Source organism: Gobius niger (genome assembly GCF_951799975.1).
Source record: "Gobius niger genome assembly, chromosome: 5".
Taxonomy (NCBI): Eukaryota; Metazoa; Chordata; class Actinopteri; order Gobiiformes; family Gobiidae; genus Gobius; species Gobius niger.
The window spans coordinates 13,717,313-13,735,187 of record NC_136856.1 but is presented as its reverse complement, the minus strand read 5'-3'; the positions used below and the strand labels follow the sequence as shown (position 1 = coordinate 13,735,187).

General features: G+C 46.5%; 1 protein-coding gene across 2 annotated transcripts; it reads left to right on the top strand.

Annotated features, from left to right (window-relative positions):
• The first annotated feature begins 3,913 nt into the window (after positions 1-3,913).
• On the top strand, positions 3,914-17,710 carry wfs1b (Wolfram syndrome 1b (wolframin)). Of its 2 annotated transcripts, none has more exons than XM_079556572.1 (10): positions 3,914-4,090; positions 4,541-4,861; positions 12,215-12,291; positions 12,411-12,555; positions 12,635-12,808; positions 13,548-13,628; positions 13,704-13,867; positions 14,937-15,173; positions 15,246-15,364; positions 15,889-17,710. In XM_079556572.1, exons 2-10 carry the CDS (start codon positions 4,543-4,545, stop codon positions 17,423-17,425), a joined length of 2,853 nt encoding a protein of 950 aa, XP_079412698.1. In that variant the 5' UTR covers positions 3,914-4,090; positions 4,541-4,542; the 3' UTR covers positions 17,426-17,710. The 2 variants fall into 2 exon arrangements, with proteins under 2 accessions (XP_079412698.1, XP_079412697.1); XM_079556571.1 differs by having other exon boundaries at positions 12,212-12,291.
• Positions 17,711-17,875: the final 165 nt, after the last annotated feature.

Here is a 17,875-nt window from a genome sequence, read left to right as displayed (position 1 = left end):
ACATACAAAACATGAGATGCACAAGGATGTTTTTATTGGTTCACTTGACTGGTGATTTTTCAGTAAAACTGTTAGTGACAACAAGCTTGCTCGTGTCTATTATAGTCTTTTAGTAGGCTACTACTTGCCCATTAAAAAAAAAAGTTAATCAAGTAAAAAAAAAAAAAAGTCTGTACCCTCACCAAAAAAGAGAGAAAATAACAAGGGTTATTTCCCAGGCAGGAAAGAGTGGTTTCCTATTACTCTCAAACCAACTGACTTTTAAACCCAGAGAGGAGAGGAGTAATATTTGAGCCTACAGTGTAATGACTGGTGACATCATGATTGATACTGTAAGAAAGCATGACTTGCTAATTATAAAAGTAGGTGAAATCCTGTCAATGTGAAAATAGTGAATGTGTGACCCAGATTCTGGTGGTGGCATTACTTACGCACAGCTGCCTGTCTCTGCCTCTCCTCACTGTGCCAGCCTGCCATTCAGCTCCTTTGTGCATGGATGCTTAATGCAACTCACCGCTGCAGGCTGAGGGTAAGACGAGAAACAAGAAAATACTGAAGAGCTTAGTTTCTCCAAATATTTGTTGTCCCAGCAGCACTAAGGTATACTAGTGTCCTTGTCTGCACTTTATATAGACTCAGATCAACTTGCAAATCACATCATGTGGACAATTATTTCTATAGAACAATTAGTTATTCTTATATATATTATATTATATTTTATATTTATATATTGTATTTTTGTAGAATTTTGTAGAATTTTAGTCATCCAGGTTGTCAAAAAAACATGACTAAAGACTAATTTCAAAGCTGTTACAGAGCATTTCAACTTTTCTGGACGATCTGAATCAGGACAAATAGAATATACTTTGCAAAGAAGGATCACATTTTCTTTTCAGACTTTTGCAAGTGACTGTGCTGGCTTAGATTGTGGTGTTATGATGTTTTAAATGTTCTTAAAACATTGTTTAAATAGTGTAGCTTTGAATTAAAATAGCATCATGTCCACTGCCCTAGCAGAAGCAGGCCCAGTTCTACAGGGTCCAAAAGGGTGCCTCATCTTAAAAGTTTTGCACCCTCAGTTGGGTTGACAGTGGCGCAGATGTAGAGCGGGTCGTCTTGTGAACAAAGGGTTGGTGGTTCGAGGTGCACACTGTCGTTGTGTCCTTGGCCAAGACACTTCACTTGCCTCACTGTCTGCGTACACAGATGTGTGAATTAGAGGGTGAATGGGTAAGCGGTTGCTTGATGTAAAGCGCTTTGAGTGCCTAAAGCAGGTAGAAAGTCGCTATGTAAATGTGACCATTTATTCGGTTTTGGTTGCATCATAACTTATTTTAAGAGAATCTCTGTTTGCACAATTTTGAACAATGATGCACCAAAAGTGAGTTTGTTCTGGAGCCAGCACTGACCTGTGGCTTGCTTGATCAGATGTATTTTTAACCAAATTCTAGTTCATTTATGTATTGCATTCTATTTTGCTATGCTGTTATAGCAATCTCACGCAATTCTTGCTGACTAAATGTATGCATCCCCAGCATTATTGTTCCAGCTCTACAGCAGTCATAAAATCCCACCAACCACACAGTTATAATACACCTTTTGTGCACTTTTAAGCACAGCCTTCAAACTGTCCTAAATTTTCCGCTGAGAACGGCCTCAGTTACAAATGACTACGTCAGATGTTCATATGAAGGCAATTAACATGACTCACCCCAACAACAGTGGCAGTAAACCTGACCAAGATCTTCCATGTTCATCAACAAATTGTATTAAACATAAAAAGGAACAAATATAATGTGGATGAAGACAAGTATCCAAGAAGTGTCTTGATTGGTAAACAGAGTATTATAGTGCGTTGGTTCATGGAAATGCTGATGCTAAAATTTCCACCATACTCCGGTACTTTACCATATAACTCACCATTATACTGTCCGCACTGATTATGTGTGGGCTATTTTCATTCCCAGCATATTTTATAAAAGCCTACTCTAACTACACTGACAGATTCTGATGACAATGTGAATATAGATTATTTTGGTTGGTCCCAAAGGCATGATTGTTTTGGATGGTGTCTTTCCCCCCTCAAATATGTGCTCTGACCTAATCCCTTGGGCAATAATCTAGAGACAGATCAATAACTGCTTTGATGGCTGCCTTGATTTCCTGTTTGCGAAACTACAGTAAGTTACAATCATGCCGTTTGTATGGTAACTAAGGCTCTATTAAGGCCCACTCTTTAGCAACAGCACAGACATGATATTTATAGATTAGACTGGCGATGAGAGCTCATCCAGCCCTTGTTCTCGCAGAGGGAAACTTCAAAGGCCAAAACCCAGTGACTTGAATTCATGATGGAAAAACACATCTTCATTGCAGTCCTGTGTTGCTATGGTTACTCACCATGTTTTCTTACTCTTCTTCCTGTATTGTTTCTCATCAGAGAAGACTGCCACCTAGCACTACATGCAGAGACCTAAACACAGCAAAAACTGTAGAAATATAGCTATGAATTACAAGTTATGTTATGTAAAAGGGATCTGATCATTTCCTCTCTTCAGGTCCATTAGTTATTGACATTATCAAGATGTTTGCACAAAAAGACCATTTTTTATGGCTGTCCTTGTTTCTTCCTAATTTAGATGAAAATTGCATTTGCAGTCATGCGTGTCAAGGCTTTTAAAAGTCTGGCAGTAGGAATTTGCTTATCCTCTCAACTGGATTGTGATAATCTACTAATCTAGAACTATTTGCATAATGCAGCAGCACTTAAGCAATTACTGCCCCCATTTCTTCTTTTCCCATGACACTCTACTCTTGAACTTTATCCTCCTATTCAGATTCCCATATTACATTTTTTACAATCATCTTATTGTATTGCTAATTATCTTTTCCTCCATTTAATATTGAGTTTCACATCTTCTGACCTTGAATAATGAAGACATATTAGTCATCCATCCATTTTCTGGCGCTTTATCCAGGCCCGGGTCACGAAGGCAGTAGTCTGAGCAGAGATGCCCAGACTTCCCGATCTGTTCTGGGGGGATCCTCAGGCAACACCAGGCCAGCTCAGAGACATGATCATTGGGTCTTTCCGGGGGCCTCCTCCCAAAGGGACATGCCCAGAACACCTCCCGATGGAGGTGATCATCTCCGAAACAGATGCACGAGCCACCTCTCTGTGTGAAGGAGCAGCGGCTCTACTGCGAGCTACTCCCGCATGACTGAGCTCCTCACCCTATCAATAAGGGCACACCCAGCAACCCTGCGAAGGAGACAAATTTCGGCAGCCGGTATCTGCAATGTTGTCCTTTTCTGTCATTACCCAGATCTCATGACCATAGTGAGGGTAGGGACAAAGATCAAAGATATAATATATCACTCAGAAATTAATCTGTTACTCCCCAGAAATATATCAATAAGCATATTTTTGCTCATCTTTCTCAATGGAGCTGAACAGATGTCGTTTGTTTGGGGAGAATAGCTTTCTGAGACTATGTTTCAAATATAAGTCCAAATCAAACTAAAATAACTAATATAAATAAATCTTCACCGAATTAATTAAACAAACGTCCACGTTGATCTTTCAATATGTGCAAGTATGCCATCTTGTGGCACAAGATGCACGTTGCACGTGGTGTTCAGGACTAAAAATCAAGTGAAGATAAGCCTTTACAAACTCCTTCCAAGCTCTCGCCGAGCTAATAAAACGTCTTGAACTAAACTCTAGCTGATAAGCACAATAATATCAATTGAAGTGTACATACCTTATACATACCTATACATACCAATTCTAGACCTTTTCAAAAAGGTCTAGAATTGATTACTAATGTCTGACAGAACAGCTGCACTCAAACAGTGGCCAATGGCAGGACACATAGTTCCCTCCGTGATCCAATCACAGCCGCAGATTTCAGGGTGGGCGTGTGCGCACTGGGAAACAGCTGAGCGTCCTGTGTATTGTCTGTTTTGGAGTTTGACCACGCAGCCTCTCAAAGCAAACAGCCCACAGCGACAAAAACGAAAGAACAAAATGATCCAGGACATATTAAATAACTGAAGGATCGAGATCAAGGCACATCTGTCCTTTGAGGTGAGCATACGGGGGAGCGTTAAACTACAAGAAATCTACTGAACCTGCAGCATGCTAAAATGTTCCAAACTCTATAAGGCAATGTGATCATGTCACGCAGCAGTATTTGAATCAGTGAAGTTTATATATATATTCTGGTTAAATCCTTAATCGTCATTGAGGTCAGTGTTCTCCCAAATGACCAAAGGGGGTTCCCCATTGTGCAACTGGACACACTTTTTACCAGTCAGGACATTTGAAGGATGTCATTGTCTAGATATAGCTAGGCCTTTCCATAGCTCCCCTGACTAAAATTAACTGGAGAGCATAGCAACCATATGTTTAACCTCATTAAAAAAAAGGACAAAATCATTTCATTCCACTTGATATACTGTCACTCACAACAGCAGCCCAAATGACTTATGCAACAAGAGAAAGTTCCTGTAACAAAATGATTTTACAATGTTTCAGCCATGGACCCATCACTAACTGGAGTCCCGAGCAGCCCTGCTATCAGATCAGGTGTATCTCTGTCCACTTCAACTGCTACCTCAAGTCGGTCCAGACCTCAAGTAAACATGCAGACCCCTACGACCTCCACAGCCACTCCACGCTTTTCTCCAGGACCGCTCTCTCGCTCGTCCTCCCTCTCCACACCCCCTGACTCCCCTCTGCGTGGACCCATCAGGAGTGCCTCTATCGGGGGCAGGTCACAGCTCAACGCTGCCACTCCTGGAAGTCCCCTCTCTGCTGCGAGCACTCCACCACATACCCCTCCCACCCCAGAGCAGGGTAAGCCATACTGCTATCTTTACAACTATCATACTTTATTTTCCTATTCTGTTTGTGCATCATTCAACGCACCAGATTGCCACGCCTCCCTTTCCCTCTCTCTGTCTATGGCAGCTGTTGACATTCAAACGGTATGTAAAATAGCCTCTCCCTTTATGCTGACCCACAGAGAAAACCCGTCTCTCTGTCACGGGTTCGTACTCCCACAGAAAAAATGATGGCAAGGCCGAAACTTTAGATCCACCCTTTTTATTTTTAGTGCAGCAAGGAAAAGAAATATTTACAAAAAGAAACCAAAATCTTACAATTTCAAGGCCTCAGGTCACAGCCAGCTCCAGACTCCAACTAAGAACAGAGCCCAAATGCTCCCCTTTAATACCCCCAGCCCCTCCTCCGGGCAGACCAACACTAATTGGAGGGGGTTATTAAACAATTACACAGGGAGACACAAAAACAAAGAAAATAACACAAAATATTCACACCACTCTAATGAAAATAACGTTCTTTACAAAGGCCAACAGAAACTCACATACAAACACAAGAAATCACAAAACCATTACAAACAACCAAAATGGACCAGCCCGGGTCACGTGGTTGGCCCCAGCGCGCCACCACGGGCTACATGACGCGGCCCAGGAAGTGCCTCTGTTTGGCCACACTACCCGCGGCGACCGGACTGACGGGACAGCAGGAGCAGGTGAGAAAATGATGTGGCATGTAGGCACGAGTGTGCACCCTCGTGCGCTACAGCCGGGAAAACCAGTGTTTTACGGAGGGACAGTTTGTATGACGCATGACCGCGGGATGCATGCGCGGGCTGCGGGAACCAGTCTTGGAGCGAGAGCGCGCCCGAGCGCTCCCAGCGCCAGCACTCTCCCAGGAGAGGGGAGAGGAAGAGGCGCGCGGGGACCGAGAGTGACGAGGCAACTACTGGCGCCCCGTCACATTATCCCCCTCCTCCCCGAGGTTGGCGATGTGCGGCAACCGTGAGAGATAATCCGCCACAACGTTGAGCTGGCCTGCCCGGTGACGGATCCGGAACTGGAACGGCTGAAGGGAGAGGTACCATCGGGTGAGACGGCTGTTGTGGTCCTTCATGGAGTTCATCCAGGTTAGGGCACGATGGTCGGTCTCCAGGTCAAACTCCCTCCCCAGCAGGTAGTACCGAAGGCTCTCCACGGCCCACTTGATAGCCAGGCCCTCCTTCTCCACAGTGGAGTACCTGGTCTCCCGGGGCAGCAGCTTACGACTCAGGTACATCACTGGCCGCTCTTCCCCAGGAGCACCTTGCGCCAGGACAGCTCCCAACCCCACAGCAGAGGCGTCAGTCTGGACCAGGAACCTCTGGGCGAAGTCAGGACTCCTCAGCACAGGGGAAGTACACAGGCTAGTCTTCAAATTACTGAAGGCAGCCTCACAGTCCTCGCTCCAGGTGACAGGATTCCGCTGGTCCTTCGCGGTGAGAGCCGTCAGGGGAGCAGCGATGGTGGCGAACTGTGGTACAAACCTCCTGTACCAGCCGGCAAGACCCAGGAAGGACCTCACCTCCTTCTTGGTCCGAGGGCGCGGGCAGCTGCGGATGGCCTCCACCTTATCCAGCTGCGGCCGAACCTCGCCACGTCCTAGTCGGTAGCCCAAGTAGCTTGCTTCCTCCTTGGCCCACTGACACTTGGCAGGATTCAATGTTAGTCCCGCGTCCTGGATCTGGCCGAGGACCCGCTCCAGATGCTGCAAGTGCTCCTCCCAGGTGTCACTGAAGATGACCACATCATCCAGGTAGGCAGCGCTGCAGTCCTCACACCCCCGCAGGACACGATCCATTAGTCTTTGGAAGGTTGCAGGCGCCCCATGGAGTCCGAAGGGCATCACGGTGAACTGGAAGAGACCAGCAGGTGACTGGAAAGCGGTGTAAGGGCGACTGGCCGCTTCCAGAGGCACCTGCCAGTAGCCCTTGCAAAGGTCAAGGGTGGTGATGAATCTGGCCCGGCCAATCTTCTCCAGCAGGTCATCGATCCGGGGCATCGGGTAGGCGTCGAACTCCGACATGGCGTTGAGCTTCCGGAAGTCGATGCAGATGCGAAGCGAGCCGTCCTTCTTCACCACGATGACCACTGGACTGCACCACTCTGACTGCGATGGCTCGATCACCCCCAGGCGCAGCATCTCCTCCACTTCCGTCAGGAGCTTTCCCACCAGGTGCTGCGGAACCCGGTAGGATCGCTGGCGGATGGGACCCCTCTCCTTCAGGCGGATAACGTGCTCGACCAGGACAGTCTTCCCCGGGTTGGCAGCAAACAGCTTGGAGACTCGTTGAAACACCTCGCCGAGCTGACCGGACTGGACCGCGGAGAGATGGTCAAGGCCAGGCGCGGCAGGCTTGTAGCAGGTGAAGGTCGTCTCCTCCTCCCCCTCGCTGTCCACCTCCGTCACCAGCAGGGACACCACTGGAACCGGGACAGGAACCGGGACAGGAGCCTCCTTCCACTCCTTCAGCAGGTTCACATGGTACGTCTGCTTAGCCTTCCTCTTCTCCGGGTGGTGGATCTCATAAGTGACAGGACCCATTTTACGGAGGACTGTGTAAGGGCCCTGCCACTTGGCGAGCAGCTTGCTGGTGGAGGACGGCAGGAGCAGCAGAACCTTCTGGCCAGGCTGGAATTCTCGGTGTCGGCCTGACGGTCATACCAAGCCTTCTGGGACTGTTGGGCGGCACGTAGGTTGACCTCTGCTTCCTCCCGATACTGCGCCAACCGGTCCCGCATCTCGAGCACGAACTGGACCACACCCCGATCACCGGCCGCAGACGAAGGCGCCTCCCAACTCTTCAACAGCAGGTCCAGCGGCCCCTGGACGTCCCAGCCGTACAGCAACTCGAACGGGGAGAAACCGGTGGACGCCTGAGGGACTTCACGGTAGGCGAACAGCAGGAAGGGCAACCATCGATCCCAGTCACGTCCAGTATCCGCCACGAACTTCTGCAGCATCCTCTTCAGGGTTTGGTTGAACCGCTCGACCAGGCCGTCCGTCTGAGGATGGTATGGGGTCGTCTTGATCGGCGAGATCCCCAGCTGGCGATGGAAGAGCCGCAGGAGTCGGGAGGTAAAGTTGGTCCCCTGGTCCGTCACGATCTCGTCCGGGATACCCACCCTGGAAAAAAACTGCACAAGACAACGCAGCACAGCAGGGGCAGTGATGGTGTGCAGTGGGAACGCCTCGGGGAACCGTGTGGCATAGTCGGAGAGCACCAAAATATACTGGTGTCCCCGACTGCTCTTTACCAACGGGCCGACAATGTCCATGGCTATACGTCGAAATGGGGTGGAGATAACCGGCATCGGTTGGAGGTAGGCTCGGTCGGATTTTCGCGGGTGAGAAGTTTTCTGGCAGACTGGACAGGTCTTACAGTACATTTGAACATCTGCATACATGGAAGGCCAATAGAACCGGGAAGATATACGCAAAAAGGTTTTGTTGCGCCCCAGATGACCCGCCCAAGGCAAGGTGTGTGCCAAGTGCAGGATCATCTGACGACAAAGCACCGGAACCACGAGGCGCTTGACACCATCAGCCACTGCGTAAAGGACATCATTGTCAATGATAAAACATTCCTTGTCTACTTTTGCCGAGTCCAGTCCCCCCACCACCTTGTGAAACAATGGTTTGAGAGACCCATCCTCCCGCTGCAAGGCCACAATGTCCTCCGGCACCTCCCACATACCCTTTGTAAGCCCCTCCTTACAGTCCGGCCCCCTGGCTTCCAGACTCTTCTCAAAGCGCCGCTGGCTGCGCGACTTCCGTGGACCCTTAGTACCTCCCTCAAACAAGCTGCTATCCAAAGTAGCAAAGGGTCCCGCACACGGGCCTGGATCAGATGAGTCTGACGTCACCCCAGCTCTAGCCTGAGCCCGAGTGATCACTGGAACTGACAAAATCTTGCCACAGTCACTGTCCCGGACCCCCTCCTCCAATAGCACATCCAGCAGTACCGGTAGGTCCCACCCCAGAATGGCAGCAACAGGCAATTTCTCCACCACCCCGACAGTCAAAAGGTACGGCTGTTCATCCACCACCACAGTCAGATCAGTCGTGGGGTAAGAATGCTTGTCCCCATGCACACACAAAATGTCTTCCTGTCGGCTAAAATCCACACCCCCAGTCGGCACCAGATCCCTCCGAACTAGGGTCAGGAAGCTGCCAGAGTCAACAAGCGCGGTCACAGGCTGTCCATTTATCATGACGTCTTTAAACCGCTGCCGCCGCCCTACAGCACTCACATCCTCAGCTCGGGGCATGTAACAGGCACCAGTAAGTTTAGCTTTCCTGATGGGGCAGAGGGCCGCTTTGTGGCCCGGCTGCTGACAGTAAAAACAGATGAAATCCTTACCGGTACCGTGCTGATTGGATGCTGCGCCAAGGTTCCCAGGCTGCTCGCTGGTCCTAGCGGCTGGTCTGGGCTGCGACCAGGGCTGACGACTGGATCCGCCTGGGTGTGTAGCTGGGCCTCCTTTCCGGGCGTTGATGTACTGCAGTGCTAGCTTAGCGGCAGCTAGCCCATCTGCCGGCTCGTGCTCCTTCACCCAGGTGCGAATTTCGGCAGGAAGGACCCGTAGAAGCTGCTCCAGGATGACCTGTTCCCCGATCTGCTCCTTCGTGTGCTGCTCCGGACGAATCCAACGCCGGTAGAGCCCCTTCAGGCGGTGGTACGTCTCGGTCGGGTTCTCTCCAGGTGGCACCATGCTGAACCGGAACTGCTGCCGATATGTCTCCGGTGAGATGTCGAACTTCGCCAGGAGCGCCGCCCTCAGGTCCGGATACAGATGGGCCCTCTCCTCGTCCATCGCCGTGTAGGCCTCCAGCGCCTTTCCACTGAGCAATGGCACCAAGCGACAGGCCCACTCACCCTCCGGCCATCCCCACGTCTTGGCGATGCGCTCGAAGCGTAGGAGGTAGTTCTCAATATCCTCCCCTGCTACATACTGAGGGATCTTGGGGTCTCCGTAGGGTCGGACGCCTGGCCCGGGGTCTTCTCGGCTGCTCTCCTGGACTCTGGAAGAGTCCACCGGTGAACTGCGCAGCCGTCGTGGAGCGGGCGTTGGCAAACCCACCCTCGGGCTTATGGACAAACCCTCTGGTGACGACAGAGGCTCCATAGCTGCCAAGTTAAACGCAGCGGCTCCCTGCTCGGCGGCCCCCGCTCGTCCGCCCGGCTGAGGTGATGGCAACACCGCCCTGAGTTCTTTCAACTCCGCGATGAACCCCTCCTCTCTGCTCTGCTGGCTCACCATGAAGTCTTTCATCAGACCAAGGAGCTCACCCAAAGGCTGCGTGGCTGCGGCATCCGCCTCAGCTCTGAGGGAGTCCAGTTCTTCCTCCTCCTCTTCTCTCTTGCGCTGCATGGATCGGCGTTTCTTTCGACCAGCCATCCCACCACTGCCACCAAATGTCACGGGTTCGTACTCCCACAGAAAAAATGATGGCAAGGCCGAAACTTTAGATCCACCCTTTTTATTTTTAGTGCAGCAAGGAAAAGAAATATTTACAAAAAGAAACCAAAATCTTACAATTTCAAGGCCTCAGGTCACAGCCAGCTCCAGACTCCAACTAAGAACAGAGCCCAAATGCTCCCCTTTAATACCCCCAGCCCCTCCTCCGGGCAGACCAACACTAATTGGAGGGGGTTATTAAACAATTACACAGGGAGACACAAAAACAAAGAAAATAACACAAAATATTCACACCACTCTAATGAAAATAACGTTCTTTACAAAGGCCAACAGAAACTCACATACAAACACAAGAAATCACAAAACCATTACAAACAACCAAAATGGACCAGCCCGGGTCACGTGGTTGGCCCCAGCGCGCCACCACGGGCTACATGACGCGGCCCAGGAAGTGCCTCTGTTTGGCCACACTACCCGCGGCGACCGGACTGACGGGACAGCAGGAGCAGGTGAGAAAATGATGTGGCATGTAGGCACGAGTGTGCACCCTCGTGCGCTACAGCCGGGAAAACCAGTGTTTTACGGAGGGACAGTTTGTATGACGCATGACCGCGGGATGCATGCGCGGGCTGCGGGAACCAGTCTTGGAGCGAGAGCGCGCCCGAGCGCTCCCAGCGCCAGCACTCTCCCAGGAGAGGGGAGAGGAAGAGGCGCGCGGGGACCGAGAGTGACGAGGCAACTACTGGCGCCCCGTCACACTCTCCCTTATTGTGTCATGCTAAGTCAGCTTCTTTAGTTCATTCTCATGTGTTTGTGCACATCACTGAATAAATGCACGCACACACACAAATCTACAATGCTGGAATTATTTGCCGGGCAACAGTTTTGCACAATTTGAGAAGTTGAGCATTAGTGTAACAGAGAACGTACAGTAAGTTTGCTATTAAAGAGGGCACATACTTTACACATATAATGCATTCTGTTTTTGCACCCTTGAAACACATGGTGGTGAAATCAAATTCACAGTTGACTCCCTGAAAACTTTTAAGATGTTTACACCATTTCATTTATCCTTTGAGAATATAAATGTTCTTTTTTAACTTCTGCTCTTTTTCAGGCCTTAACCTTTAAGATCTGAAAATGTCTAGTATCTTTTAAAGGAACAGGCCACAGTTTTTCCATACTGAGATATGTTCTTACCTGAGCTTGGTCGCTTCCTGTTTGGAGCTACAGGAATATACTGGGAGAGGCCAAATGCTAACAACATCTTTGGTCTTTTTGCATGACTGAGAGCACACAGTTCTTCCATACTGTGATATGTTCTTACCTGAGCTTAGGTTGATACATAAAATATATATTTTTCTTTTGTCTGATTTATTGAACAAACAAGACCAATCAATCGGTATTTCAATATATAGTGCCTTAACAACAGCCTTAAAGGTGTGCAAGGTGGTCTCGAGGTAGACGATTTAGATTTTTAATCCCTATTACAACTGTTATTGGATACATCATTTAATAATAATAATAATAATAATAATGCATTGGTTTTATATAGCGCTTTTCTGGACACTCAAAGACGCTTTACATTGCACTATTCGTTCACTCCATACTCGGTGGTGGTAAGCTACTATTGTAGCCACAGCTGCCCTGGGGTAGACTGACGGAAGCGAGGCAACCAGTCTGCGCCATCGGCCCCTCCGACCACCACCAACCACTAACTCACTCACTCACTCACTACATTCGCTAGGCTTCCTGGTGTTATCAAACGGTCTCCCATCCAAGTACCGACCAGGCCCTTCCCTGCTTAGCTTCCAAGGTCTGACGGGATTGGGAATAGCAAAGGCGGTATGACCACAATTTATGTACATTTATGTGTGAATACAGTCCATGTTTCTATTTTTTTCAGAAGAGCAAGAAGAAGAAGAGTTTAGTTTCGAGGTTCTTGAGGAGAGAGCAAAGTCGGGCGATGCCAAAGCCCAGATGAAGGTTAGTATGGCTTGACTTTACGTAGCATATGGTGTGGGCTATATTTAGAAGCTCATGAGCCACCCAAGTCATAGTAATGCTTGTCTTGCATGCTAATTGCGTTGTGTATTTGTGTCCAGATGGGGCGATATTTCTTGGCTCTGGGAGAGGAGAGGGACGAGGAGCTCAACAACTGTACAGCAGTGACTTGGCTGATACAGGCGGCAAAACAGGGGCGCAGGGATGCTGTCAAACTACTACAGCAGTGTTTGGCAGCGAGGAAAGGTACAATAGAAATGTGAAAATCATACACTTTATTTAAATAAAGTAGCACAAAAATTAAGTGTAATAATTTCTTTTATAGGCATCACTTTAGAGAATTTTGAAGAGGTGAAAAAGTTGAGCACAGAGTCGCGTTTTGAAAGAGGGGTGAGAAAGGCTGCTCTGCTGATGTACTGGAAGCTGAACCCGGAAAGGAAAAAGTCTGTGGCAGTTTCTGAGATGCTTGAAAATGTGGAGCATGTCCACAATATTCCAGGTACGGTAAACTACGATTTTATATATCTCAACTGATTTATCTGAAGTAACCGTATATAAGTGTGGGGAAGCTGGCCATGACGGGTCGAAATGAGCAGGCAGACTTAACACAAAAAGTAACTCATACTAAGCATTTATTTTTTTCAAGCAAAAGGAACTTCAATGACATACATGTCACACACAAAATGGCACCCCAGTGACTGCAACAGTCAGGTTTTATACCTCCCCTAATGGGAAAGGCCTCCCACCAGTAAGTACCATGAGCTTGATGGGTCAGTTCCAAATATTAGTTAGCTGGTAAGCTTTTATATTTTACATAAAACAAGTAGTTGTCATCCAAAATGATAAGTGTTAAAATCAAATTAATAAAGATAAACTACAAACCAAAATCATATACAAAAGGAAACTCAAACCAAAGTTTAAACAAGTTTCCCCCTTCCACATGGTTCAGCCTGAGATTTTAAAATGGCTGACAAAGACCACGCCTTCCCTTTGTTCTCACCATGTGGTACAGGTAAATTTGTATACTGACTAAATTAACAAATAAACAAAGTTTTAAACCAACAATGTGGCGCAATTATTAACTTAATTAATGAATCCGACGGTTATTGTTAGCAGATGGATATTACAAATGAAACAAACAAAGCAAAATGACCGAAATAAATACTGGGACCAACCCACTTTGTCACAATAAGTGAAGGGGTATTTTTATCCTGTAATATTGTTTTTTTCTTTCACAGGTCAACCGGTGTCCCAAAGCCCACTGAACAGCTCTGCCAAGAAACAGAGGAGAGTCCTGGAGACTTTGGTCACCGGCGAGTGTATGTTTCAATGATCATTTCCACACATTATAGACAAAACAAAAAGTCTGTACATTTTTGTTTTTCTTTTTGCAGCCTGTTCCCATGTGGGCCTGGATGAGTTTGTTGAGTTGACCAAAAAGTACGCTCAGGGGGTTGAGCCGTCTCGAGTCATGGCTGCAGCTGGAGATGATGATAATGACGATGATGTTGACGGTGTTCACGTGAAGAATCCAGATGAGCTCCCACTTCCTCAAAAGGTTTTTATTTTTCAACAAAGTCTTAATCAGGGGTTTCCTGCCTTGTGTAATAGCAGTTGAAAATGTTTTATAATTTTGTCTTCTTCCGCATTTTGCACACTATTAGAGCACTTATTTTATAATTTCTAAAACATCTACAAAGCTTTCCTCATCATTTGTTACTCATTTATAAGCAGCTAAATGGTGGTTAACCATTTGTTCAGTCAAGTAATAGATTTGGACTCAATTATACAATACACCCAAACCGTTTTCCTAAACTTAGCCAATTGAACATTTTATTGCATTTTGAACAGTTATGACATAATGCAGTGTTATTAATGTGGCTTAAAGATGCATTATGTAACTTTTGCCCCAAAAAAGTTGATATTTGCGCGTATTTGACCTTGTAGTGACCCAGTAGCTGTATGTGTTGTCACCATGACGCCTTTACTTTCCACCACAGTGGTCTCTAGGATGCTCCAGGAACAATTTTTTGGAAGGTTTACTCTGTTGACGGACCTTCTCACTAGAAAACCTACTAAACAATTTATCCTGGAGTGTTGTACAGACCACTGTGATGGAAAGTAAAGGTGTCATACTGACCACTCCTACAGTCACTGCGCCACTACAAGGTCAAATAGGCACAAATATCAACTTTTTTTTTTTCTGCATAAAAAGTTGCATAATGCACCTTTTAAAAAGCCTGTGGTTCCCCAAAGGCTTTCAACTTTTCCAGCTTCATGAGTTTTGACTACTGTCTTAGCAAAGCAACTTATGTATCAAGTCATATTTATAGATGCATTTTCTAACCTTTTGAATTATGAACATGTTAAACCCATCCAGCAAACATTTATGTAAATATAGTTGAGTGTTTTTTTTTTTTTTTTTCAAGCTTATTAATTTTCTTGGCATTGAAATATCCTCTTGGCATCAAACTGTTCAGGGTGTTCGCCACTGAAGTCTCATAGTTACTCAAATGTCACAAGTAATGCTTTTCTTTTACTGTATTTTGTAAACTATAGCTCATACACCAGTTTTGAACCACCTTTGTGATATACTAAGTTGTGCTTATCTGCTGTGCTTGACCCAGATGCTGAAATTCCCCCTGCACGCTCTGTTAGAGATAAAGGAGCATCTCATTGACTGGGCGTCCCGAGCCGGCATGCAGTGGCTCAGCGCGCTGATCCCCACGCACCACGTCAACGCGCTCATCTTCTTCTTCATCATTTCCAACCTCACCATAGAGTTTTTCGTATTCAGCATTCCTTTACTCGTGTTTTATCTTTCATTCTTCTCTATGGTCATCTGCACACTGAAGGTTTTTCAGGTCGGTACCGACGCAAATGACGAATGGCTTCAAAGCATCTCCTGTTGAAATTAATACATATATTTTCTGCAGAATTCAAAAGCCTGGGAAAATTACCGCGCACTGACTGACCTCCTTTCACACTTTGAGCCTGGCCTTGACTTGGAGCAGGCAGAGACCAACTTTGGATGGACACACTTGGAGCCTTACCTGTAAAGATGCTTCAAAATTCCCTCTCTCAAGATCCCTTTAGCAAAGTCTATAAACATGGAGCAAATTAGACATAGACATTTTTCCCATCATTTTATTTTTAGCACTGCGTTTTACAGTCCTTTGCTGTCGTCTTTGTTTCAAGACAGAGCGGTAATCAGTCAAATTAAATCAACTTGAAGTAAGAATTTGGAGAGGGCACGAGAAAACCAATGTAGTATTTTTATGCTACCGTCTCATTTTGTGAGAGAATGAATCTATCATCTGAATTTGACTGAGCTGTAGTTGATCTTCTTACACTTGAGGATAATAATTTGTCTATTTTTCCACAGTCCATAGTCATTCTAGTTTTAATTTTGTTTCATTCTTTTGATGAAGATGTTTTAGTGCCTTCTTTTCATTTTTATTTAGTTTTCATGAGTTGTTTAATATCTAGAAATTTTAGTCAGTTTTCGTCTTTCATTTGGTTTAAGTCTAATTAAAGTCAGTCCATGCCACTTTTGCTGATTTGCATCTCCTTCTCCAGATATTTCCTGCTGTCCGTTGTCTTCGTGGTGTTCTCCTTCCCTGTCGCTGATAAGTCATGGATCCCCTGCTCTGAGCTGGCGGCCGTCGCCCTCTTCTTCACAATCACTGCCTTCCACAGCCTCCACGCCTCGGCTCAGCTGTTCGCACGCAAAGCCCTCTTCACCCAGGTCCTCTCCGGGGTCTGCTCTCTCACTCACCTCCTACCTGACTCGCTCTGGATCCTCAAAGTCTTCGGGATGACTTTCTTTGCGCTGCCTCTTGGAGAAGTAATCGCGTTGAACGTAGGAGTGCCCTGTTTCCTATACGGACATCTTATCTATCTTCTTTTCCGTATGGCGCAAGTGAGAGGATTTAAAGGCACTTACCTCTGCCTGGTGCCTTACCTGGTTTGTTTCACCTGGTGTGAGTTATGCTTGACTTTCCTCAATAATGCCTCTGCAATCGGATTGATCCGCACATGTGTGGGCTACCTCCTATTCCTGTTTGCCCTGCCTGTTCTAACATTGGGACTTGCAGCGATGCTCCTTATCCAGCTCTGGCAGTGGTTCCTTGCCCTGGAAGTGACCAAGATGATAGTTACTCTTATTATCTGCTTTGTACCCATAGTATTAAGACTTTGGACACGTTTTAGCCTAAATCCTATCATAGTTTTGCGCTCACTGTCCCGGAGTAGCATTGTCAAACTCATCCTGGTTTGGCTGAGTGCAGTAGTGCTGTTCTGTTGGATGTACGTCTATCGATCTGAGGGCATGAAAGTGTATAACTCCACTCTAACTTGGCCTGAATATAGTAATCTTTGTGGTCCAATAGCTTGGAAAGAGTCCAACATGGCCCAAACTCAAATAATCTGCTCTCATCTCGAAGGACATCGAGTCACATGGGCCGGACGCTTCAAATACGTCCGGGTGACTGAAATCGAGAACGGGCCCCAGTCTATAATCAATCTCCTTCCTGTTTCTGTGGGAAACTGGATGCGGTGTCTCTACGGTGAACCTTACCCGAAATGTGATGGAGGCAAAGCTTCATCTGAATGGATCAAACCTGCAAAAGCCCCCACGCCAGAACATCCTTTATGTAAACTTCAGAAATTAGCCAAAAATGAATGCCATGTGAAACGCTTCGATAGATACAAATTTGAAGTAACGTTGGGCATGCCTCAAGAGAGAAAGACTAAAAACGGCACAATTATTGAAGATGAAGACTCTACCAAAGATATTGTCCTGAAGGCTAGTAATGAGTTTAAATCTGTGCTTTTACATTTGAATGCGGGCAGCCTGGTGGAGTTTAGTACCATCCTAGAGGGGCGTTTAGGCTCCAAGTGGCCTGTGTTTGAGCTCAAAGCGATTCACTGCCTGTCATGTGGTGATGCCCGACTGCCAACCAAAAGACAGTACAAGATTGAGCACGACTGGCGACGCACAGTTCAAAACGCACTACAGTTTGGTTTTGACTTCTTTTTCAGCCCCTTCCTCACGGCACAATTAGTGCATCCAGACTCTGAGACTGGGACAGAGATTGTGGTCAGAGAAGATTAGGCTCACTAGATGTTAACCACTAGTACTATATGTTAATGCTAATGTAAATATAATATTATTGTGGAATACTGGGCTTCTTAAGTGGAATTTACACACAATCATGAGTCTGATTCTGTTCAAAAGGAATTGTATAAATTAACTAGAAGCTTAAACACTGACACTAATTTATTGTGCTTCTCTTTAAAAAAAAAATTACCAAATGTTCTTCGAGGAGCTGTTGTTTTATGTTTAACTTTGTATGCTTCATCACCTAGAGAAACTAAGATAAGTGCCTTTTTTACACTAATGACATTTTAATCATTTCAAAGTGAAGGACCAGTCTGTTTAACAGCTTTCATCTTCATTTCATTTGGAGTTGTTTCCTGCTGTGCAGGTCATTAGTATAAAATGCAATGCCTTTAAGGCACAACACTGTATGTCTAATGTGACTGATACATTTGTTAAAACAAT